General features: G+C 37.8%; 1 protein-coding gene across 30 annotated transcripts in view; it reads right to left on the minus strand.

Annotated features, from left to right (window-relative positions):
* Nucleotides 1-27,654, minus strand: part of NRXN3 (neurexin 3) — a 1,015,491-nt gene that overhangs the window by 26,721 nt on the left and 961,116 nt on the right. For 22 of the 30 annotated variants that reach the window (XM_051806312.1, XM_051806340.1, XM_051806317.1 and 19 more), the window contains one exon: nucleotides 11,053-11,128. In XM_051806312.1, coding sequence (XP_051662272.1) covers nucleotides 11,053-11,128 — 76 coding nt within the window. Of the gene's footprint in view, nucleotides 1-11,043; nucleotides 11,129-27,654 lie in introns of all 30 variants that reach the window. The other 8 variants (XM_051806339.1, XM_051806338.1, XM_051806326.1 and 5 more) reach the window with 1 other exon arrangement.

Raw genomic sequence — 27,654 nt, forward strand, 5'->3', positions numbered from 1 at the left:
TAAACATGGCATTAATGGATGTGTAAATAGACACACAGGTACCAAGAGACAGCATGCATGCATCCACATGTTTTGCAATATATTAATGATCTGTGTTTTAGCACTAAGAAAAATTAGCACACAGGAGAATCACAGATTCTAGGGGAAATACCAATCTCCAGGCACTCCACAGTAGACTTGTTACTGCACAGAGAGAGGTCAGGAGAAGAAATTAAAATTATACTTTGATACACTGGAAAATACCCCGAACTATTCACAGGACTATTTTTGCTCTTTTCATCTGTCAAATATAAAATTTATGAAGCCCCCAAGATTTCAGTAGTGAAAATTAGTAGTTGCTAAAACTAGTGTCTAAAACCTGTCATACTGGTTTCAGTACTAGGAAAAAAACCGAATTATTGACATCTATTAAAAAAAAAAAAGAGAAAAACCCCACAAAATTGCTGTTCATTTCTGCTGTCCCTCAAAGACAAAACAACTTTTCCCTCTTTTTGAGGGACATGCCTCTGACATTTATTGTTCTAATACTGAGACGGAGTGAAACCCGTGAAGAGATAAAAGTGTTGGGATTTTCTTGTTGCTCTAAAATAAGTTTATTTTGAGATTTTGTACCTTTGTCTGTCTACTAGTCGTAGTTCCTCTTACATGCCAAAAGAGCAGCTGATGATCCTTATAACATCACCCCATGGGACCACAGAACTTCAGTTTTTATGAGACTCAACAGAAGCAAAGAAAGAGAGTCCTTGATTGTGGCTCTTTTGTAAGGTTTTAATAATGTATTTATTAGCATAATGAAAATGCAGAATAAAATAGGTTCTCAAATTAGTAGACATCTGAGATTTCAAATCAAGTCAGTCTAATTTTTTTTTTTTTGGCTTCAATACTTAGTTTCAAAACTGGTATGGTCTTTGCCTCCTGCTCCTCACACAGCATTTAAGGTAAATAGTATTAAAGAAATACTACACATTATGTAGGGATACATACAGCTGGGATAAAGCACAGATTTCTAGCACTTGTGAATAATAAATTGGATCTGAAATAGGCAGAAGGAAGGCAAAGTAATAACCTCTTTGACATAATTATTAACTTTGGTATCTCATTATATACTTCGGTTGAAAATGGAAGCAGAATATGTTTTCCTGTTCTACAGAGGTATTACTCCATGTGTTATAGTTCATGTGACCATCAGTACCTTTGAGAGCACCTTTAAGGCACCCTCAGGTCTAGGCATGGTGACCAAAAGAAATATATAATATAAACCTTTAGAAGCAAAAGTGTATCTCTGTCCCTAGTATTTGTAAATGCTCAATATGTTTTCTCTCTAACAGATATTATATATCTTTCAGAAATCAGATAGTTTCTTCTTGTTTAAAGGTAACTAATCAGTTGCTATAGACATCTAAGGGTCTAATATACATACATTTGCTTTTGATGCAAAATCTATTCCTGAGTCATGTGCTAGCTCTTCTTTACACTGAATGTGTCATTGGCTATTTTTATTTTCTTTGCCATATATTTTATGAAGCTGAAAATCAAAGCTAACAGGGACAAAAAGCAAGTCCCAGCAGGTTGAAAATATCATATCTTAGTATTTTAGACATGTGTCAGCTTGATAACATAGGCACAGCACTAGAGGGATTGCCAGAATGTGACAGTGCACATGGCTTTGAGTTTAGAGAACACGCTTTAAAAAAAGACTGGAAGGCAGCAAGGGCAAGGTAGCCAGACTGTGGGTCTGATTCTGATCTTCTCCTGATCTTAAATGCAAAACCAGGGAAACTTACACCAGTTAAGTTAGGCTGAAGAAACTATGAAGTTTTTAAAGCAAAATTCTGATCAGGAGGCAAGTCCAAGTGATGTAAGTGCTGATATAAAAGATCTATATATTGCTGTCCACTCATGACATTAAATTATGTAGCCTGAGCATGGTTCATTCCATTGTATGTGTTAATTCTAGAGGAAAGAGTGATATTTAATGAAAATAATGTCACACCAGAGATCCCTGACACGAAAATACTTGACTGCATTAGCAGATCAGGAGTTGTACCTACTGTGTAAAAATACACAATAATATTACTTCTCACAACAAGTGAAGATAGCATATAGTATTAAAACCTAAACAATAACACTGTTTATTTGTACATTTTTGGTAGTTAGCAGTACTGTACAATTTTGGTGTGCTGAACAGCACTTTGCACCCGAATATCAGAGTCCATTAAAATACTAATTAAATCTCCTTTCGCTTCATCTCCACCTCATTTAGCTAGAAGCATTTCATTTACTCTGCCTTACAGGTAGGCAAATGAACAATATATGTACAGAGTCACAGAAGGAATCAACCGCAAAGCTGGAAGTGGCACACCAGAGTTCAGTGTTTTTATTCTCGGCATAAAAAACTGAACCCTGAGCTCTTCCCCTTGTTCAGTTACAAAGGTCACAAAACCTGAAGCCAACAGTCTACCCTGAGACAGAAAACAAAAGTAAGAACTAATTTTACAAGTGCCATATACCCATATAGATCTTCAGTGGGATAAAACAGAGCACAATGGGACCTTCCACAGCACCCCCTACGCCTGAGTGAGCCTCTCACTCCCTGCAGCAGAGGGACAGTCAGAGCCTAGCAGAGGCTAGTCACAGGCTACATAAGGTAAGTAAAAGTCACCACTCAGCAGGACACAGCAGCTTTACCACAGCCTGGAGGTTACTGTCCTGATGCCCAGACACTTGATTTACTCATCTCAATACTCCAATCTGAAGGTTACCCTGAACTTCATGATGTAGGGGCTAAAACTCTGATTGTTCTGCTCCAATAACCTGCCACTTGAGCTAAAAAAATGATTCTTTTGCTGTTAGTCTCGTAACAGGACTGTTCTGGTCTCTCTGCCAGAGGGCAGTATTACACAAAATTGTGAGCTTGTTGATTATAATACAATTTTATAAGCAGTTGCTCTATTTAAGCAATTGCCAAGAAAAAGCTTTAGATTCACTAGGAATTACTAGTTGTGAAAAACATAAAGATCTAAAATCTAAACCAGCCAAGCTTTAAATATTGATTTATTTAATAACTACACACAGTAATGTTTCTCAGACTGTATATGAATTAAGAAAACTGAACTGAGCATAAGATCATTGGTTCCCACTGGTGACAGAAAAGCTATCTTCTTTTTATCTCTCTGCAAGTACAGGAAACATATCTTGGTTAAGTTAAATGAAATAATTAAATAATTCCATGTTAGAGACTTGAACTTGTCCCTTCACTTTCCTCTTCTGGCAACTCTTATCTTAAACAGGTAAGTCTTATATCATGCTCTTATGAGAAAAGTTCACAGATTTCATCATCTCTTCTCTTCAGAACAAACTAACTTCTGCAAAACAACTGGAATTTTAGCTAGGCTAAAGATATATGTAAGTATGCTTTCTGTGATGTCATGATCATTATCCACAACAAAACTCTCTTCCTCTTCCTCCACTAACTTGACCTGATCCACTGATGCCAGCTGATGTATCCTAATGCACTGAGGACTCCTGTGCCATTAATGTAGCTAGTACATTCACCAGGAACTGAATTAAGGATACCAGGAAATGCACTACTGTACAAGACAAAGAATATTTTTTCTAAATAGTGTTTCAAGTCTAAGCAGACACCTGAAAACTCAGCTTGTTTTCTTCTGCCTAGTGCATTATTGCACATTTATGATGCATATGGCAGAAGACACTCCAGATGTGTTTCCACAGTTCAATTTATAAAAATAAACATCAGCAAGCCAGTTTTCACCAGTATCATTGAGAGGCAGACATCACAGTGACAAACAGAAGACTGAACCCATACAGTGAAGATGCACTACTCTTAGAAATCCTAAGTATATTCCTAGATTTTTGTCTCCTACCTACAAATGAACTATGAACTGTAGATTTTAAAAATACATACACACAGACATCAGCAGCAGCATGTGCACAGTGATATGTCCTTTCTAAGGCTGCCTTTTATAAAAAGGCCTAGGTACATCCCCTTTAACACACAGTCTGCACCCTGTGCAGCATTGTCTGGCACCTAAAGCACAGATAAGAGAAGTTCTTAGTCCAACACATCAGCATATACATACAAATCCCCTAAAAAGCTGCAAAAGAAGTCACTTTAGCATTATGCCAGTTATCCACTTCTAGGAGTGAAATGATAACAGAGTTTGAAAACTATTGAAAACAGAACAGCTGCAAACTTGGTTTTTCTTATGAAACTCTGTGGACATCTTGCAACATTCATCTTGAAGCCATGGGGAGACACTCAGAATGTCATTCAAAGCTTGGTGCCTCTTTGTGGATCCCCTCGGGCAGGTGAGGAGGGGAAGAGGGGAGGGGAAAGGGAGGAGGTATGACAGAGTGCTGAGGAGCTGAACACCAGCTTATGAACAGAGAACAGAATCACATAACAACACTGGGCCAGTGGACTCCAAGATACAGTGACAAGACAGATGAACACAAAGAAGACGCAAAATTGCTACTTGAGAAATAAAAAAAGAGAAAAAAATCCCCATAAAACAAAGTAGATATATAACTCTGAGGCTGCAAGAAGCAGCCAAGAGTATTGGTATAACACTTCCAAAAAGAATAAATTATAATGCAAATTAAAATCAAAACGATATCCCCCCAAATCATACACTACAGACTTGCTTGGTTAGCCTGAATGCGCAGCTCTGATGGAACACAAGATGGCATCATCACAGCCCATGCACCGGTTAATGAAGGCCATGGTTAGTTACATCAGCTAAACTACAGCATGCCAGAAAAATGATCTTGCACTGACCCAGAAATAAAAGATACAACAGACACTCTGCATTGCAATAAAATTCTTTTTATGCCATCTGCAGTTTGTAGGGCTCTTTACGTTGGAAGAATTTTTCCTGGGAGAACTCAGGGGTAAAGGAGAAGGTTTTTCTTCTGGGTGATTTTTTTTCCTGAACTCAATTAAAAAAAAAGGGAAAAGGGAAAAAATGGAATAGAGATTTTGCAGAAGTTTAAAAGAGATAGGGAGAAGAGAAATAAGAATAAAGGAAGGGTAAGACTCTTCATTCTTTGCACACAACTTTCTTGGGATGTCCAAAATTTGGATTTCTCAAGGATGGCAAGAAAAGATTTTGTTGCCTTTATTGTTTGCAGATCTATATCTCATTCTTGAGATGATTAAATCATTATTTTATTGGAATAACTCCAAAAATATAAATTGAAAAGTACAGCGATGATTTTAAAAATTAAAAAATAGCGGTATGGCACGATTACGAGCCAAAAAAAAAAGGGGAAAGAAATATAAAATAAACTAAAATATCAATCACCAAAAATTCATGCGGCACAAGATGAGGTGAAACGATAGAAAATGTTCTTCAAATATATACAATGTATATATCCATCTATATATACACGGAGTATGTGTGTATATATTGATTGATATACCTGTATAATTTTTTGTTCTCCCTGCCCCACCATACCCCAAGGCTAATTGGTAGATGAAATTATCAATTAAAAGTAAATAAATAAATAAAAGGAAGAAAGAAATAACTCTAACAGAAAAGAAATTAACGTGCTTTGTTCACCAAGATATAACAATATCATGCATCTGTCCACACCAGCGAATGCCAGGGTTAGATGAAGGCATGAATTTCTGTGTAAACATGTGATTGGATGATAGGGGCTACTGCTGATATTGGCAATTTATTACTTTAGCATATAGACATATATGCATACTGTAGATATAGTGCATATATAGATAAAATATCCTCATGGGTGGGGCCTTTGGAGCTTACATAGGGGAGAAAGACCAATATGCTGAAAACCAATCTCAGTATTCCTAATGTTAAAAAAAAAAAGAAAACCAAAATTCCTGTAAGTCACCTGCATGATTGGTTAGTAAAACTTGCTTGTTTGGTTTTGGTTTGGCTGTAAGATTGTAGCTAGGAAATTCCATCAAAGAAGTAATGCTATTACACCCTGGGACACCTTTAGGTCCATATGGTATTCAACCTGTGAGATGGGAAGTCTACTTCTCTGAGTACTTGGAGGCATGCACACAAGTTTAAATACCATTTCTTGATTGCAACATCAGAAATGGAGCAGAACTCCTGCTTGTCAGAGGGAGAGACTGGGGGTAACTGGGCACTGGATTGTGGGGTATGTTTCTCTTAGAAGAGCAACGAAAATTCCCTAGGTGCTTAAAGAAGGTTGATGCAGCTATGGAGCCAAATCAGTACTTCTCTTGGTTTCTTCAGTTAAGTTTTCTTCACTTTCAACATACTGGTTTTTGTACTGTGCTGGTTGTTTGGAGACTCTTGGAAGAGAGATTCTGCTTGTTTTCTGCAAATGAATCTCTAACCTAAACAGCCTGCAAATGGATGGGTACAGGCCAGTAAATTATAGATACAGACACCACACCTGTAGGATATGTGTCTCCTGTGGGTGGGTATGTGTACAAAACACTTTGTAATTTCCAGTGCAAAGAATTGTAGATTTTTGCATCTCTACTACTGTCTGTAGTCCCTCATAGGAAAAGCTTACCAGTCTGATTAGACAATGCCAGCCTTATGATATATGAAGCCTTTTGGGAAACACAGAATAAATTTTTCTGGAAAAAAATCACATAAGAAATTGATGGGCTGATAGGAAGGGAAAACTGGCAACTGCACCATGGAAGAAACACAGGATGTGTCATGCCAGGAAGCTAGGATTAAGCCCCACACACCATTTCAAGAGGCTGTATTATGGGTTTCAGGTTAATTGGTGAGTGTTTGGGTCTCACTGTTTTGAGTAGTCCAACGAGCAGCTTTGGCTATGATCCCAATCAGCTGCCTGACCACTAGCATCCAGCCTGCCTTAACAGGAACAAGGGCAATGGCATGAAGAGACAGCAATAGCTGCTGTAAGGAAAGCATAATTATAATCCTCAAGGCTTTGAAGTCTCAGTAAAATGAGATTGTAGGGGTGCTCCTCATCTGACTGGAAAGAGATAAATGATTGCTTTCTTCATGATAGCACAGTGCTTCCTAGTCCAGAGTAAAGATATTTTCCTACATATCTTTCATTCCCTGAGAGTGGTTGAGTGACTGAAACACCACCATGGAGCTGTGTTCAAAAGCACAGTCTCAGGACCCTGGCTTGAGCTTTGAAGAACTTGAGTATTTGAGCCTTGGATCTCCCTGAAACAGGCTAGAAGAGAGTCCTGTACTCACACCAGGGAAAATGATCATGTTTCTGGCAAAGAAACAAGACGCTTTTTGGTACTGGGACAAGCATCATTTCCATAGGGACAAGAGAGGAACTGCTCTTGACTGTTAAGTAAATCCTTCTTCAGGGCAGATGAACAGTTTTATGTCCCCTGTATCATTTACATTAAGCCATTCTGGGAGATCTAGAGATGTAAGAGTATCTAGACTTGTTTGCAATAAGATGAATAGTGAGTATTTTTTATCAATGCACATGCAATGGTTTCTTTTGCATTACATAAAATACAAATGGGTTTTGCACAGCAGCTGTCATTGCCATCACTTAAAATAATTCCTTATATATACATATGTGTGTACAGGTGATATCTGTTGGCTGCCTCAGTCAGGAAAGGTCCTATGATAGCTCCTGCTTTTTAAGTGAATTCCCCAAAGAAATCACTTCTAGAAGAGGGGCAAAAAGTGGTAGCAGATCTGCTACAGTGAATGTCTCAAGCCAGCCTGGAAAATCTTGAAAGGAGCAGAGTGAGGAAATTGCCTTCACACCAGCTTCTTTTAAAGAGATGCAAGTGTTCAGATGCAGATGATATACTTAAGAAGATTCAGATGTTGGATTCAACAGTGAATAACTAGTAATTATTAAGTGGCAATAAGATCTTGTTCTCATGTGATGGTTCTCATATGATATTTAGCCTCAAAGAGGACATGATTTTCAGCCTTTGAGTACACCAAAAACAAAGGCTTCAAAAAGACTCTGTGGAGTACCGCCTCAGATTCAGGACCAGGACCAAAGTAATATGTTTAGATATTGGGATTTGATTTTGACCATATGAAATCTGAAAATTTCTGATTTCCAGGGCCACATTCTCTGCTGCCCTTGTCTTGGTTATTGCACAGTAGGTTTATAGTGATGTATACCATATCTCACAGCTGCAGCAGTGAGTTCAGTAACCTTTGCATTACTGGACTGTAGCACCGAGGGTGATAGAAGGCCAAGGCCTGGTGTTTGGCAGAAACTCAAGAGCTTTAAAAGCTACACATTATCAGAGCAACAAAAAGGAAACTGTGCTGGGTTAGGTCATTTAATTTTTCGTTTGCTGTAAAAGGTATCAGGCAAGCCAGAAGGCAGTGACCTATCAACAGAAGAGGATGAAGCAACTTCAAATGAGCCCAATTTAAAAAAACCAAACACAATAATATTATGTTTAAAAAAATCCAAACCCACACACTAGAAAATACAAGCAGGATAATCTGGATCCTTTTTTTCCATTATGTATATATTTAAACACCAGATCTTGGCATTTGACCAGAATCCTTACTTGGCTGTTGAAGTGTAAAGGCAAACATATCTGCTCAGCCAAGCCAGCACCACTGGATTTCGATAAGCCGGCTCAGATTGCTTTAGTGCTCCAGAGCAGAATGGGCTGCGTGAGAGTGCTTTGATACTGGCTGTATTGCAGACACTGGATGCTCTGCAAATGCAGACAATAAGTTAGACAAAGAAAATGAGTAGCACCATAAACCTGTTACTTTTCCTTCTTATTATGATGGAATGTGTTAAGTTTATGCAAAAAGGACCTGCATATTCCTCCTCCTTCTGGCGACTCTGTACACCAGTGCTTCTGAGAGCAGGAAAACTCAAAATCTGGAAGTGCAGACTTCATCAGCAAGGACCATCTGGGAGACTTATTTTTACATATAATCAAGCTAACTTTTATTCTCAATGCCATAGTAATTACCAAGAAAAGATTCAGGTTTCAGCAGCTCATGAATTTCACCTTTCTATGCAAGAGGAGTAGGGTGCAATAAAAGATACTGGGTGAAATTTGCAAGCATGTCTAGTAGTTTAGGAGAGAACCTTATGCAGATTTTCAGCAAATCATATTATTTTACACAGCAGATATTCAAATGTCTGTAGGCATTTATAGCTGACAACTGTAACGTTTAGCAGGATTTTCAAAGGCAAGTCATTTTTACAAATCCAGTTTGTACCTGTTTGTAGAATCAGATATCTAACTGTGTCAGGAAGGAGGTATTTTTAGTCTGGAAATGTTGCTCTACAGCAATCTGAAATTTCATGCTAAACATCCCGTTTTATCAAATTTCTCTTCAAACTTTGATTTTTCCACCGGTAGCACAAGTTGGAAACAACATTGCTATTACAATTTCTAGTCATTGAAGTAACTGTGATTTCTGAAACAAAAATGACAACAATGTACAAGAGGAGGAGTCTGATAAAGACCTCATTTCGTCCTTTAATTATTTGCCAAATACTTGGCAATCAGAATATAAAGAAGAAAAGAAGTCTTGACATGTTAGTGAAGCTTTAATGAAATGACTTCTATCCATTCACTTACATATCATTTGTGGTACATTAGTTCTTTTAGCATGGTCTGATTAACCTCATGCCTCACTTCCATTATAATCACTGTGCTGGCATTTCATTACTACCTTTACTTAAACTCTCAGTACCCACACTGTTTATACTTCACAATCTAGTATTATTTGGACTGCTTTTCTTCCAGATGGGGAGTTGAAAAACCCATAGAAATCTATGAAGAAAGAGATGGGAAGCAGGCTGAGCTATATGTTAACATCGGTCGCTGTGTCAGTGCCTTCCCTGCCATACAGGGAAGTCAAGGGTATGAGTGGAAGTTCCCAGCTACAAGGCAATGCCAATCTCAGGTTACTGCAGGACCAAGTTCTACCAAAAATGCAGGTACAGTGTGACAAATTGAAAAGAAATGTGAAAGCACTAGCCTTGGGTGAATTTTAACGTTATTATTGTGTTACTCGAATGGCTTCAGGACACTAGAAACAGAACATTTATAATACTTTCTTGGGATATTTTTAAGGAAAAAAAAAATCGTCCCAAACAAAACAAAGCAAAAACAAACAAAACAAAGCCAAACAGAACCACCCCCCTAAACTATTTATATGTTTCACTTTTAAGGACAAAAAATTCTAAACTCCGTCTTTTTGTTTTAAATATACACAGAAATTCGATGATGTCTGTTCTCTATTATAGAAATGCTTAACTCATGGCAAGCCTCAAAAAAGAAGACTTGAAAAAGCCTGTAAGAAATAAAATAGACTGCAGTTGCCTGCTGGATATCACATCATATATCTCACCAGAAAGAAAAGCCATCAATATATCAAAATGTATCTGAAAAGGAGAAGTTGAGTCAGTTCCACATGGCCAGTCCTTCTGACTCTTTAATGGATACATTTTGAAGCATCACTGCAGATAACAAGGCAAGAATTACTACTAATTTTGTTATGTTAGAACTATGTTTTGGTGCTCCCCAATTTCTCTGGGCTCACAGAAAACAAAATTAGTATAAACACATTACCATGTTAACTGTATTCAAAATCCCATGGACAACTGTAACCTTTAATATCTATCTTCAGAGCAATTAAGAAAGATTAAACATTGCTAATAACCCATTTTTGTTTCACTTTTGTTTCTCTTCTGTTTTTCAAATGTTCACCCTCCCCGCTTCATAAATCTTCATTATTTGTCACACTTCACATTGATATTTTTGTTTTCCCACTGTGTCAGTAAAGTAACTTCTATTTCTGCAAACAACTTTATTCAAACCAAATAGTGACAACATATCTGTGTTTTGCTTTTGCCAAGTCCATGGGATCTGATGCTTGGCTGTATATTTTTATTTTATATACAGTGTATATATACATAAATGTATACATACACACACATATACACACATATATATATACATATATAACTATATATGTATACATTCACACACATATAAACATATGTATGCATTGTTTTTTGCAAATGAAATCAGAAGGCAAGCAAAACAAGACTGACCTGACTTACCTGTACTGGGTTCACAGTCAATGAAATCTTCATCGTCACTGGAACATTCAGCTGATGAAACAATGTCATCTGTAGTCTGGCATATGAAGCAAAGGAACAAAGGGAAAAAAAAGTAAGCTATTTGCAAGTCAAGAGGCTGTTACAGAGGTAACTAAGTATCCAAGAAAAGAGAGTTTCAGATTTGTAACTTTTAAAATATTTAAAGTTGTACCAAGCACTCCAGATGTGCCTGTGTAAATGTGCCTCCATTGAGTTGGAGTCTCCTGTCAAAAGAACAGTGCTTATTCTGTGCTGTTGAATATTTCAGGTGTGCATAGGTGCTGTGCACCTGCTGAGCTGTTTAAGTCAGCAGGTGGATCACACTGATACAGCTGAACAAAGTACAGTGGGATATAATGCTTTTTTGGCTGGCAAACTGCCCTCCAACAGCCACAGTAGATGTGTCTGGTTGGAAGATGCTGGGCTTCTCAATAAATACCAGTATCATATAGAGTCAGACAGAAGGCACTTACTGAGACACTTGCCATAGGAGGCATGTTCAGACTGAACATGCTTTCTGCAAAGAAAAATATACAAGATAGACTCAGATACTATGCATCACTGAGGCAGCTAGCAGTACTCTTTGCTACAAGTGATCCATCACTGAGGCTAAGTCAACTCCTGCTCTGTTAATGCACCTCTTGGGCTGGGAATCTGGTGGACAGTAAATATCTGTGCAGCGTAGTTGCTGCATGACGAAGAACTGCTGCACGGGTCAGGTGTGCCCAACATACAATCTTACCTGCTTGCTTAACAAGCAAACAGAGATATGACCATAACAAGGTTAATCAGCTAGAAAGTCTGTTTCTTAAATGCTTAAGCCATACTGTAACTGTTCACAACTGTTATAGGTTTCAGCACATTCTTTCAGCACATTCCTTTGAATTTCCAGCTGGTGATTTTTTTATTTTGTGTGTGTGTGTGCTGGTCTAATTAATGAGCAGCATGTACTGCAGCATGTTAGAGAGAAGTGTATTGGTGTCTCTCCCCAGCAGCATCTCCTGCCTGTAATTGCTGCAATTAGTTGAATTAGTAATGCAGACCATTAGGGAGAGTCTGTGGCAGCCTCTGGATAGAGGCTGTAATGTTCCTGCACGCAATGCAAAATTACCACAGCTCAGCAGCACTGGCTCAAATCACAGCTTCTGCTGAAACTGACTCCCTTAACAACTCTTCCTTGAAGAGAGCTGCCTATTCTGTTGAGCAGTAGGATCAGTGGGTTAACTCCTGAAACAAAACACCTGAAATGTTCCTCACCAGGCAGGAAGCATTGCTGAACTTGGGAGCAGGGCAGCTGTACTTTAGTACTCTCAGTGAGTATTCCCAGGAATCTGACATCGTGACAAGACTTCCAAATCCTTATTCCTGAAAAAGACTCTCCAGCTTTAAATAACGTCTCCTTTATATTCGTATGTCTGCTAAGGCTGTCTCCAACATGTTCTCTCTTTCCTTTAAATAAGTGTTCTGAGGTCTCAGTCTTTCTTTAGCCTCCTCTGCTCCTAGTGCTATGAAGTACCTCTGACCCCAGTGAGAAGTCCCTCGCTCTTCCCTCTTTCTTCGTATTTGAGCTAAGGGGAAAAAAACAGAACCAAGAAACCAGTCAGAAAGACTGAACCTAACATTTCTTCAGTCTTCATTTCCGTGGCTTAGATTGAGCAAAGAAGGAAAAACAGGATTGGTCAGCTGTAAATAAAAATTGTAAAAATAGAGTATCTGTAAAAGAACAGCCATGAAGTAAGGGAATCCTTATTGTATGTATTATTCAGTCATATCCAGCATTGCCATTTGGCAATGTTTTGTAGGATGCAATCTTGCAGTAGTTTCAGGCTTAAATACTTTCATTAAATACTTTTATAATCTTGCCTCAATGGGGAGGCAAGATTAAAAGGGACTGGAGGTAATATGTACAAAGAAATTTCCTGTCTTACAATGTCAAGGTCATTATTTTAACATCTTTCAGTCATAAAAAGTGGAAGAATTCTGCTGACTTCTCTCTTAAAACAAGCTGGCTTTAAAATTTTGTCTGCACAAGAAAGAAGGAATGCACAAAGTAGAAATTTACTTTTATCAATTTTTCTGGTCTTGTCACATATATTTTAGAAAGTATTATTTATCCTGGTAAACTTTATAACTTATAAAATGATCACATCTTCCAACAGTGAAATGCAGCTGTCCCTGGGTAGAAAGACACTAGTTTTTAATTGCACCAATGTATAGTAATTTAGCACAATTTAGTAAACAAAACTATACTGCACGAAATTTTTAAGCAGATTAAATGTAGTTAGCGAAACTGGAGGTTTGTACTGTAGTTGTCTAAAGTTAAGGATAGCACTGTGAAAAAAAGAATAAAATATCCATCACTACTAGAATACTTCCTCAGTGCTAAAGGCCTGGCCTGGCAATTGGTTTTGGTTTCCAGGTTGAATTTAGAATGTGTGGATTTTGCTCTTAGTTGAAGATCTGACAATTCACACTTCTCATAGAAGAATAGTGATGATTTGCTCCAGTAGGAAATAAACAAAAATTATAACAATGTGTTGTTGTCACTTATCATCAGCTATACCTATTCGATTACCCACTTACTTGCTCAGATGTAAGGGCTTCATGCAACATTAACTTGGAATCAAATCCAATTGAATTGACAATGTGATTGAGTATTTGTAAAGAATAAGGAGTTTCTTTATAACTCTTTTTTTCCTCTCTTGCTTATTAGGGGCATCATATGAAACTAGAAAGGTAGAATGCCCAGAAAAAAAAAACAGGTCATATTTCTTTATACAATGTTGTTTGGTTTGTTTTTGGGTTTTTTTTGTTGTTGTTGTTGTTGTTTTAACTGGGCAACTCCTTGCAATATGATACTGGTAGGTAATAAATTTTGGAAGTGATTGGCCAAATTAAAGGTAAAAACATCCTTGCAAGGCTAGTAAGTACCCTCTACCTAGGTCCCTGTGCCAGGACCTGAAAAGTCATGAAGCCTGGCCCTTGTTTCTCTTCTTGATCAATATCCCATCTAATAAGCAGCTTAAGGCATCACATGTAACATATTTATGCTGCACTCTTAGATATGTGTACCAGATTATCTGCTATAAAATCCTCATGCAGCTTGCATTGGTTCTGAACAGAGAAGGGCAGAGTCAGCCAGACTCAGACAAAATGCAAATGTATGATGTGCAAAACTCTGCCAATTCAACCCTCTATCTGCACTTTTTCAAGACTGGTTCCACACTTGATTTTATCAATTAATCTACATCCTATCTCCCCATCCCTATTGCAAGCTCTTTCACTTGATATTCCAGTTTTTCTTGCTCTGTGGTTGCTGTTTATCCCATGTTGCTGATTTTATATGTGTAAAAATGAGAGTTAGAATAAGAAAAAAGCCTCCAGAAGTGTTGCTAGACTTAAGTCAAGGTCATTAATGAGATTTCTAGAAACCACTGAAAAGATAAGTACACTAATCTGTCTTGCCATTTCCTATCTTGTATTCTTAATCTCAGAACTTTCCATCACAATTCATCACTAACTGATTTTCTAGTCCCACCACATATTGGTTTTCCATGCACCTTCCACTCAAATACCAACATCTGAATCATCCCAAAGGAATAAAGCCATTTCAGTGAGGAAGAGCAGCAAATTCGTGACCACGGAAACAGCGTAAAGGAAACATCCAGAAGACCATTACTTCTTGTAACAGGAATCTGTACCTTTCAAAACCCTCCTGGAGCTGAGAATTTTCACCAGAGGATTACTGTATTTGGTTTTTCCACAAGACAGGAGAGGCTAGGGAGCAGAGACCCTAGAAATCTCTCCACTAAATTTCTTCTCATCACACTATAAGGCAGTAAGCAAAATCACTATCCCATTTCTGGTTCCCTTTTCCCATTTTGAAATGGTTCTGACTATACTCACCCATTGGCCCCAGGGGATGTAAACAGATTAATTCTTTAGTGTCTGCCCAGAGATCTAGGGATAGTAAATGCTAAACATTCTTATGTACGGGCAACAGGATAGTAATGAAAATTCTCCATGCGCTATGATGGAAACAATGTTTGTGTTTTCATTGGAAAGAACATGAGAGAGAAAATATTTTCTCTTCCTCATATTAGCTAAATTCTATATTAAAAATAATAAGTCACACTACACTATTTTAAAATATGTATTTCATTTTTAAAGAACCCCAGATTTGAAATTACTTGGCCTGTATTAAAGGACATAAAACTAAAGATAGGTATTATAATAACTTTCAATAAAATCTCTCTCTGGCAGGAACCCTTTTTATTCCTTCCTCTGAAAGATTTTTTATGGCATTTATATTATTATTTTTTCTCTCCCTCTCTCTAGCGTTTAATGAAATTGCCTTGGAATAAAACCAGGGTAGGAGAAAGTGCTAAACTCTAAGTCCACCCTAGAGGATTTATGGGCATATTTACCTTCAAATTCTTTCAATTTCACTGAATTGGCTCTCCATTCCTTTCCATGAATTATTAGTTCTGTAATCACCTCCTCCTAATTATTCACTCTAAGGGCCTCTTCAATCTTGCCACAGTGATGGCTCTACATCTTTGTTCATTACACTGTATGTACTGGTGTGGGATGTACAGTGCAAAGAAATTTGGGATGGTGCAGCAAGACCTGCTCAAGATGACTCCATTCCTGTCCAATTTTTCAATTGCTCAAAGCCCTAGTTTATGTATCAGATCCATAACCTTTGCTCCTTTGTTCTATATAAAATGGCAGGTGCTGAATCTTCCTTTTCTCAACTGCAAACGTTTTTTGTCACCTTGCTCTTTGGGTGCACTGCTATTTGAGAAAGATTAAGCATGCTGGGTAAAATAAGTCCTGTCACAGAATAGTTTTATGAAATTATAAACAACGCACCCAAGAATGATGGAGTTTCCCCTTCTACTGAGAGAGAAAAGACAAGGACCCATAAATTCAAACCCCAAACAAATTTCTGCAGAATGACTTACTTGGCATTCACTTCACTTGGTAAAGTAGGATTCAATTTTCCTACTTGCCTTTTTCTTGAAACTCTTCTGCACACTATACATATTACTTCCAATTCGACACCATTATTTGAAAAGCAACACTTACTGCTTTGTTGTGAGAGAACTATAAATCTATTTGCCACCAAGGAACCACAATTTACAGTACTTCTTGAAATACAAGTATCACAAAATATCAGGCACAAATATCTTCCCAAGGTGGAGAAATACAGTTGTATTAACCTGGGCACTGCATTTGCATTTCACACCTAAAATATACAGAGCTGAAAGTTAACAAACTTTTCATAAATACAACCACTTGACTCCCTCCATTGCTTCTATACTACTATATTTTCTAAATATCTCAAATTTATTATGGAATATGGACCATGTATTGTCTTCTTTGTGTAACAGCATACAGTATGAATGCTCCTCCAGAATGGCAAGAAGCAGTGATGCTATCCTGTCTTCTAGAAACCAGGGTGTTTCTTGACATATAATAGGTTTAAGGCATTTGCTTTCCTGCCAAAAGAAGAGAGTAGATGAAGTGTCTGTCTCATTAGGTATCATTTCTAGCTCGAATACCTCAACCTTTCATACTTTGGTAGCCAGGCTTCTTAAAAAAGAAAAACTTTTTGTATTCTGTTCACACTATTCAATTAAATAAGAATCCTTCATCTGTCCTTTCTACATGTTACATTTGTTTCACACCTTTTAGTTAATCTTTATTTGCAAAGTACTCTGGAGTTCATTACGGTATAGCAGACGTCAGAGACACTGGACAAATCCAAACTACTACATACAGAAAGAAAGAATCTGCATACAAATGGAAAAATATTAGAAGTGTTGCAAAAATCATAATGAGGTATTACAAAAGAAGCTGCAATTTGGGACTGTATAAACTTTTCAGGAGAGTCCTGTATCCACCGTCTGTTGCTAAAGGGTTAATACTGTCCATCTCATTAGCACTGGATAGAACATGTATTTTCTTATCATGGGACAGACATAGCCAGAAATATGTGCAAGCCCTTTGTACCCCCACACAGTGCTGCTGAGGTTCTGCCTACCTCTGCCCAGGCAATGCATCAAAGAACATGAAACTAATAATTTTTCTTCATATAGTTCATTTGCAGTATATACAAAAACAAGAGGGTCAAATCCTCTGTTGGTTTAAATTGGCATTGATTTCAACCAGACTAAAACAACTTGCAGGAAGAGAGAATAGCCCATTACATTTAGTTTTAGGCAATTCAATGCTAAAAGAGTAATTGGAGTCAATTCAGAAAAGAGCCACTGAAGAGAGGAAAGAACTTGAGAGATGTATGAATGAGACAGGCTTAGTAAAATATCAGAACTGGACTTAAGGACTAAAATTATGATAAATATCTACAGGTGTCACAAAGGACATCAGAAAGAAAGATTAATTATTTAGGGTGCTTTAAAAAAAGAGCCTTTCAGCCAGTTGTGCTCAGATCAAGAATCACAGAATATTCTGAGTTGGAAGGGAACCTTACTAGGATCATCAAAGTCTAAGCCCTGACCCTGCACAGGACAGACCCAAGAATCACACCAAGTGCCTGAGAGCACTGTTGAACTCTGAGAGCTTCTTGAACTCTGTCAGGCTTGGTGCCGTGACCACTTCCCTTGGGAGCCTGTTTCAGTGCCCAACCACCCTTTGGGTGAAAGAACCTTTTTCTCATATCCAACCTAACCCCCTCTGACACAGCTTCAGGCCATTCCCTCCGGTCCTGTCACTGAGGCTGGTAGGTTACCTACCAAGAGGCTGACAGGTAACCAGCAGGCACGTACCCTTCAACAGCAGCCCAGTAAAAGTGCATCTCCTGGCTGCATGTTTCCAGCTGGACATAAAAGTTGATTTGTTGTCAAATTATACTATTAAGTAGGGATCATGAGAGAGCTACCCTTTAACAAAATCAGTCATTTTTCCATTACTACGACAGGCAAGAGACTAAGGAACTAGCCAGTTAACTAAGATAAAGCAAAAACTAATCCTCCCAATTGTATGTCAATCCAGGATCATGGGTAGTCATGTTTAAAAACAGTCTTGAAAGCTTGAATTACTCCTTTGAAAACCAAAAGCCTGTCTCAATAAAATCAATAGTTCATTAAGACTGTAAAGTCTGAGTCCTCTCAACCAGGTTTGATGACAAATTTCAGATACTTTGTTCTGTGCCAGAGCTGTGCAAAGACAACAGGGAAAAATCATGTTTCTGCCTTTCGTCTCTGTCTGTTGGCAGTAGGAAAGGGTGATGATGTTGTGAGGGAGTGTGAGCAGAGAGAGAAAGAGAAGAGAGGGCAAAGGATGGAAAAGTAAAGGGAGGGCAAAGAGGGGAGAAAGAGAAGTAGGGAGGATTAATTCATCTGTTGTTCAAGGCATCCTGACAGGGGAAAGAAAAGTATTGAACCACAGCAGCTTAACTCAACTTCAGTGTACCTTCCAAAAGCATAAGGAATGTAATTCTTCATGGTGTTCTGCTGATAAGCAAATCCTTCTAAATCCTTTCAATTTATTTCTTGGCCTGAAGAAATTACATACTATTTAGGAGCTAAATAAATAAATAAAATTTCACTTCCATGAATCTAGATTGGTTGTTTATTGATTACATATGCCCACAGAGTCACTTGCTTTTCTGTTTCTTTTATTTCCTAACAGAACAGTGGTCTTTTCGTCTTGAACTAGGAAAGGATCAACTGGCAAGTCTCTTCTAGATTATTCAGTGTAACCATCAAGATTTGCAAGAGCTTTCAACTGGACTGTAAAATACCATTGATTGGTTTTAACACAACAGATACATCTTTGGTGAGAGAAGAGACTCTTTTTCCTGCTTTATCATCCATATTCTCCTTTCTTTGTGCATTTTCTTTCTTCCAAAGAAATACCTTGAAGACTGAAGTTGTGTTTATACACTGAAGTCATTATCTGAGCATAGTGCCCCTCAGAGTGATCACAAGAAGAATTTTCACGCTGAGTGCCCTTTTCATCATTTGATACAGCTTGTTCCCCTTCTCTATTAAATTTTTATTATTTCTAATTGAAAGAAACCTGTTACTTGAAACAGAAACTGCCAGCCCTCTGTTTTAAGCATAATCCCAGTTATAAAGATATGGGGATACAGGTGAAAATTCCAAAGGTACACTAGGTGTACCCATCATGAACTAAAGTAACTAAACAGTTTAATGCTAAAATCAAGCCATTACAGCTTAACCCACAACAACTCCCACTCTGAAATCAGTGAGAGCTGCTGGAAGGACAAAATGCTGAAATTCAAGCACTGCTTGGGAGTCTGACTTTCTGAATATCACATCAATCTACACAGTGTTTCCCAATCCTTGTCCAAGAGTCTTCAAATGGAAGACATTTCTTTTCAGAAATGGTCTGAAAATAGTTTCAGAGTGGTCTCCCCTGTGCTGTTATCCCCCTAAGAAGAACCAACAACCAGCAGAATGCACAGGGCAGCATAAGCTTCAATTTAGCCCTCTTCTCAGTATCTGCTTAAAGCAAGACACAGGAAGCAAAAGCTGAATACAGATTCTCAGAGGTGTGTAGGGAAAAGCCAGCTTATTGCCAGAATTAAACATTTTGATGGTGTGGGCTCTAGTCCCTTTGCACTCATTCTGATGTATTAACTTAAATTGCCACAGAAATAATTTTATTAATATGCTAGGCTATAAACTATGCTTGCTGAAAAACAAAATGTTATCTGCTTCACCAGTGGAAGGGCAGGGCAGATCACTGGAAAGCAGTAACTTCTTAAATTGCCCCAGTCCAAATTGCCAAGGACATTGAATCAGAGCCCCCATGTTACTTGATTTTGCAGTCCTGATATTGTCATAAATTCACTATCTGACATCAGCAAAATTGCCTCCTTTCCTCATGTTTCTGTTTATACTGCCATAAAATGGTGAGAAAACAACTTCTCTGCTTGCTTGGCATACAGTCAGAATTTTAGTAAACATTTTACATTCTCAAAGCAAAGCCTAAATACAGAAAACTCCTTTACATTTAGTAAAGGGAAGCCTATGTTTCAAAAAGTTAGAGACTAATGATCTGAGATGAATCAGCTGCCCTCTGAAGACTCAGCCTCTAGTAAGAGTAAATGGGTTTTTCTTTGCGTGCTAGCTGGCACTTAATAACTGTGTCAGAAGAATATTTTTCATTTACACTTTGCTCCTTTGCTGGAAATCAATATGTCGTTTGCTGGCATTTTCTCCTGGACATCTTTATTTAGCTTGTCTTTTCTCCTCAGAGGGGAGGGAGTTGTATTTGATTTTGTTCTGTTATTGATTGGATCACTCTGAGCAAGAAATAAATAACTAAGCACAGCACAGTAGCTTTAATGACAATCTCTTAAGCCTCAAAATCTGCACACCATGTTGTACTCCCCCCAACACGACTCAGAAGAAATCTGTGAAGTACAGTAACTAAGTAGCAAAGAGGCAGTCACATATGCAATTTAACTGGCATTTCTATTTACGTGATCATTAATAAAACCACACAAGTCCTGCTTCTATTAAAGCAGTATTCCTATTGCTGTAGTACCTACTGCTGGGATCTCGTAATCTCTTACAAATGAGGCTTAACAAGAAACTAAAGATATGGGAGATCTCCCGGCAGACATTTTTCTCTGGAGAAAACTTGAGCAAGTTCCCATATTAAACATTGATGGTAGTGAAACCTAATAGGTTGCCCCTGACCTACAAAAGGCTAGCAAGTGATGGTGGAGGGGCAGTTGTGCCCTGGCTGCACTGAAGTGCCATGCTAGCCCACAGCATCCCTCCCAGCATCAAATGAGAAGAGATGGGCAAGCCAACCCTAGGGCTGCACACTAATCACCCATCATTTTTTTTTAAATTGTGGAGTTTTCTGCCTCCTCTCCTGCTTCTCTCTTAATTTCTGCTCCTCATTTTTATATTGGCCACAAACAGTTGGCATATGCAACTGTAAAATTCATAAAGAAGAAAATACCCTGATCTTCAGTCCAAACTGTGGCACTTAAAATCTAATGTGACAGGGTATGTTATTCATAAAGTAACAATAAACGTAATCACTCTGAATAAATGTCCCTTAAAACAACTTCTGCAATTATTGTAAGTACCTCTGAGTGCAATAAGATAAACAACTATCTTTGAATATTCGCATTAATGCACTAGACTATTTTTGCCAGACAAATATTCCTCTTTCTCTCCAAACATTAACCCACACTTAGAAAATGGCATTTAAATACTGTTACTCACAGGATTCACACATTAGCTCACAAGGGGAAGGCAGTACCCACACACATTTAAATGCAGAATAAACATAATGTAGAATAAATAAAGAATAAACTCTGGCACACTAGGTACAGACCAGCACCTAGAAATGCTCCCTGAATAACATTACAGAGCAGAGCATTTAACGAAGTAAAATAGCCACTAAATACCTGTATGTAAGCATACATACAACATACCTGTGAAAAAAGGCCATAAATAGTTTTAATTTATAAGCAATAAAGAAGTTCATAAACACAAAAAAGGTCACAAAGGTGGCTGTGGTAGAACTCAGATTTCCCAGGAACAGTGACAGCCTCTTAACCACAAGTTCATCCTTCTTAATATAGGATATAAATGATTGTCAGCAGCTAGTACAGAAACAGCAGTATACACACCAAAAGTTATATATTACCATTAACATATTAACATACTAACATATCAACATATCAACATTATCACAGTCAAACCTAATAAAAATTAAGTTAAACAGTTCTAGACATTATTTCATCCAGCAATACAACTGTCAAATATCTGAAGCTTAAAAACCATGTTTTTCTATCATTACAATTTTTTTTCCTTTTGAAATATGAGTAGAGTAACAACTTTACTGGATGGATAGGGAACTGACTTCACACCACATGATAGTAAAAAACAGGTAACAAAAGAGTAAACAGGTAAATGAAATCAGTCCCACCACCACCAGGAATCACAGGGGGAAATTTAGGAAAGTTAGAGACAGAAGTTTGTCTAATCATAACTTAAACAAGGAAAGAGATCTACTCCCATCAAACTTGTACCCATCAGCTTAAAAAACATACTTTGTTCATCCAGTACTGATGAAACCAGGTATACTTTAATCTCATGAGCTGTGGAAAATGACAAATGCCTCCTGTACATCAAATTTGAACTGAACTTCACTGAAATACCACATGAAGTGGTCCAAGCTGCAAATGGTTGTCATGCAAGAAAATTTTGTGATTGGGTAGGCAGACTCCCATGCACAACAAACCTGGCCAACACTTATCCCCGCTGGGTGTCTCAGCAGCCCCTGCCTAATCAGAACATTTGCTCTCTGTGAAGTATAAGAAGGCCATTTTCCTTGCTTATTTATTTAGTTTTCTAGTGAGTTTGATTAACTATAGTAAAAGCAAATCAATCTTTTGTGTTCGTGTAAAATGGAAAAAGGAAAAAAGTTAGCTTTAAGAGCCTAATAGATGCTCAGCTGGAATGCACTTACTGAGAGAGAGCTAGACAAAGGAATTCAAGCAACTTTAAACACCATCAAGAACATGATGACATCATCTATACTTCTACCTGTTTAAAGGGAAAACAACAAACCCACACCACACCCAGTGAAGAGGCTTTCTGTTTCTCTGCAATTCTATCAAGGCAGCAAGTACTACAAGGTTCTTCCTTGTGTCCTTCAGATTTCCATGGTGAAAGCTGGGAGATACTAGGAAGCAAGTATCCAAAGGAACATCATCAGAAGGAGAGAGGACACGAAGTTCTAAATCACTTCCACTGTCAGTAAACTTGCTTCTAAACTCAGATTTGTTGTAAAGGAACATTTTTGACAACAAGAACCTCTCATAAAGATTGTAAGATAGCATGAAATTGATGCCCACTACGAAATTAAGAAGCTTCTGCATAAAGAATTTGAGTGAGACACTTATAAGTTGAAAGTAGTACTCTGATAAAGTCTTTTTGTCATGTATTCTAATTATAGCATTGACAACACTGGAAATCACAAAAGAAACTATGCTTGATTTTATGTGATGTCCATTAAAAGTCTTTAGTAATACACAGAAATACCCAAGCCTTCCAGACTATGGATGGCCAAGTTTTAGCCCACAGAGGATTTAACCTTAGTCTTAGCAACGCATAGAACAGCTTGAGCAGGACAGAGCCAAAATGTAGCAAGAGGTATTTGTCCCCACACCTAAAGTACTCCAGTCCCTGACTGGATAGATAAAAGTGTATGCTTAGGTTTCTTGCTACATCAGTTTCTGCCTTTTCACAAGAATTACAAAAGCAGAAAAATCGGAATTTTTGTTCTATGACAAAATTTGATGTTCCCTTACTATAATGGCTATAGCAACAGCTTGATGGTAGGTTTCTAGTCTCTTTTGGGAGGAAACAAGGTCACTTTCCCTTAAAATTCCTTTCTCAATGGTATCATTATTGCAGCTTCACTTTTTCTATCCAGAAACAAATCATAGTAGCCACTGACATTAAACAGTGGTGCCTTCTGTACTTTTACCACTTGATTTTCAGACTTAGGCCTTACTCACAGTAGAGAGGTTACTGGCATGACAGACATGAGGGCATATCCAAGTTGTCAGAGCTGCTCCTTTTAGGTCTAGCAATACTGACTGAAGATGGGGTTATGCTGGCATAGTTACACCATTTCTGTGCATTGCAAGCTAAGCTGACAATAGCTGGCATATTTATACCCATATCAGGATTCTGACTGGCAACAGCATGTAAAATCAAAGCATATGGATTTTTGCACTCTTGGACACTGCAGTGACATTGTCAGAACTCTAGAGTATAGCACTGTATTACTCTGAATGCTTCAGATGGCAAAAGAGTTTTTAAAGAATCCTGTAATTGTCTGCACATTGTTAGCAGGCATAAAACTGCAAATAAAAGACTGTGGTCAGTGAGATTTTTTTTGATTCAGAAATCTCAAGGTAAGATTTTCACCTAGTCTGATCGCCCATTTTCCACAACTGTGGAATTACACAGAAGAGCCGAGTTCTGGGACTGAGAGGCAGAGTGCCTCTGCCACTGATTTGCAATGACTCTTGGCAGGGCTGTTAACCTGCCAGTACATCATGGTTTAATTTTTAAGATAGTAAAGATGCAAATGTATCTCTTGGATCCAAATGTTTATAAGCTACTCTGAGAATACTTGGAGGAGAGTGCTGTGTAAAGCATCAGGAGAAAGATTATAGAATTACAAAATTGTTTAGGTTGGAAAAGATCTTTAAGATCATTGAGGCCAACCACTAACCTAACACTGCCAAGTCTACCATTAAACAGTGTGTCTAAGTGCCACATCTACACATCTTTTAAATAGCTGCAGGGATAGTAACTCAGTCACTTCCCTGGGCAGTCCATCATGATTGTATCCAGTTCTTTATATTTTGTGAGCAGAAAGACCCACATTGTTAGAATGGAACTCACATATGGACTGTAACAAACTGTTATGCAGGGTTGAGGTAGGAGGGACCTGAGAAACATTTCACTCTCTTTAACGTTTCTGAAATGAAATACAGTACTGAAAATGACTGCACAGTCCTAAAAACTGAGACTCCTGTTTAAGAAAAAAAGGAATTTCCTGCAAATTCTCCTCATCTGTGAAAAAACCTGCAGTGCTCATCTACAGAAATGGCAGCAGAGCTTAACACCACTCATCATCAAACGCATAGTGGACCACGAGTACTCATCCCATCAGAACATAAACTTTGCTTTCAGACAAAGCATAACTTTTCCAACAGGTGCAGAGTAAAGCTCTGGAATCTCTGTACCAGGCAGCTTTGAATCTCAGCAACTTATAGGTAGTGGAACAAATTACCTGGCTGGTCCCAGGATATCCCTTTTACCTGTCTCCCACTTACCCAGAATGTACAATTGATCGAAACAAATGCTACAATCTGACACCATGGAGCTCTCGACAGCTGTCAACTCATTAAGTTCTATTCACTGCCTTCCCACCTCCTTGCCAACATATTACATAAATTGCTTTTTAGCTGGCAGCCTCTCCCTTTGCCTGAAACCAGTTTGCACTGAGTATGTTTGTCTATTGTTTTTTAAAAAAAATGAATTTATTCCCTTCCCTTTGGTAATTTACCTTGCTTTGCAACAGTTTGAATGGGCTGCAGGATACTGTTTCATTATCAAGCTGCAACTGGAAATGAATATTTTATAGCAGCTGAACAGAGGTTTGGCTGTAAATGACTATATCCTAATTAAACAAAACTAAAGGAAGACAGAAAGAAAAATTAATTTAATTAATGAAATATTGATGCAATTTACAGACAAAGGCCTTTCCATTTAGAAGGAATTCCTCCAATGTCAATTTTATAGAAAGAGTTGGAGGTTCATTGCCCCCTTCTCGATTTATCTAGTGATGTTTCTCATATGTAATTTTTGCTTTTTTCAGACTCTTTAAAATGCCTGATGGTATGTCTGGTATCTGTCTATACAAAGTCACACACAGAAGTGCTTCAAATGCAAATATATACTTATAGTGACTGTGCAGTAAGAACATGTAAAAACAGAGCCTAAGTGTAGTCATGCTAGCTCAAACTCCATTGAAGCCTTGATTCCTGCCTCTGGCATTAGATAGTTATTTATGTTTGTTCACTGAAAAAGGATAAACACAAGAGAAACAGGCAGAAATACTTTTCTGTCACATATGCTAATTGAATGGCAAGCATCAGTTAGGAAGTGGTTATACCTGCATCTTTATGCTGCATAGATTTTGTATTTCATAGTTCTTAATGGGTTTCTTTACCACATACTGACATATTAGCTTTTAAAATCTATTTATATTTCTTTTCTGCAATATCATATGGCAGTGAGCTCCCCATTTTGTGTAAAAGTACTTCCTCCTCTTTGACCTCAGCCGGCTCCTGCCTTATTTCACTGCTCAATCTTTCATGAGAAACAGTGAGCAGTCATTGCCTAGTCACAATTTCTCTGAACAATTTTGATTTTAGAGATCCCTGTTATCACCATTTGGTTACCAATTTTTCAGCTGAAGAATGCCAGTCTATTTAACTCTCCTCATGTGGAAACCATCGCATATCCTTCAGGTTTTTTTATTTGTCATAGATCAGTTTTTGAGAGCTAACGGCCAAAACTGAGTGCAAGGCAGAAGGCAAGGCACAACACAGATTTATACAGTAGCACAATGATATTTTCAGGTTTTGTTATTTTTGTTTTCATCTATCAACTTCTAAATTTGCCTTCTTGAATGCAAATACATATACAAAAGTAGCCAGATTTGGCCATTTGTCAAGATAGAAACAAATTTTCAATGTTCAGTGTGATTAAGCACACAAATAAATCAGTGCCCAATAATGCATTTTTTTCTGTTATGGCATCAGTTTCTGACATTTTTGAATTAAAGGCCCTATAACAGAAGGAATTTATTGATTCTTGAGGTGCTTCAGAATGCCATCTATTGAATTGTATATGGAGTGGGATCTACAAAGGAGTAATAAAGCTTTTGAGAGGATGCTGGATTTCTCAGTCATTCTAAGTCGAACGAGACTCCTTTCTGATGTTGCAGAAGGCATCTGCATGAGTCCAAGGGATGCCTATCAGGTTCAGGGCATCAGGAGGCAGAAGCACTGCGTTGTAATGTGTAATCATTCAAAATGGAATGGAGCAATCCTACTGATGCACACAAGGTGAATAACAGAGAGAGAAGTCAGTATTATAAATAGAAATGTGGAATGTATACTCATACATTCTGGAAGTGGGGACGCATTGTAGAATCTGCTCCAACTTGTTTCCTTACCTCTTTTTGATGGTAAATGGTTTTTATATCATGTATGTTGTAAAGTGAATCAGGCTAAAATATGATGTCAAAATGCTACATGAATAAAATTAGAAGATGAGAATAGACTTAAATGTTACAGAAAACCACAGCTGTACTTTGTAGCCCAACAGACAGTCAAAAATGGGAAAACTATGGCATATGTTCACCCACAATAAAATAGTTTTAAGGAGACTGCTCTCATCTAAAGTTAGTGAGGTCAAAGAGAATGCACGCAAACAAATACAAAAATTACAGCACCAAGTAACCACAGAATCTGGTTCTATGTGAAATGTAGTCTTCAGAGACCTGGGGGAGAAGCTATTGACTCTTGCCAGGCCAACCATGATTTGTCTAACTGAATACCAGTACGCAAATCTTTGCAAAAGGAAATCATTGACCTAAAAACATATAATCTATAATGTTCTACAGTCATAGTTTCTTTAAATCCTGTACAGCATGTGAATGTAAAGGACATAAATGAGAACACAACTCCGATACAATTCCATGCAAATATAATTTCTCATCCGCTTCACCAAAAGAGAGAAAAATATACCAGGAGTGAACGAATGAAATAAATGGATCATTGACAAGTTTGGAAGGGAGACAGATACCTTTCACAGACTTCACTTACCTCTCTCCTCGTGCTATGATTTGTTTTCTATCTAGGATCTAAAGAAAAAGTGCTAAAGGAAGACTTTAAGTCTCCATGTCTCACTTAGTGTTCCAACTTCAGCCCAAAGCTGTCAAAGCCTTCCT

This window comes from Manacus candei, unplaced genomic scaffold, assembly GCF_025592945.1.
Source record: "Manacus candei isolate 608988 ecotype Guabito, Panama unplaced genomic scaffold, ASM2559294v1 h1tg000067l, whole genome shotgun sequence".
Lineage (NCBI taxonomy): Eukaryota > Metazoa > Chordata > Aves > Passeriformes > Pipridae > Manacus > Manacus candei.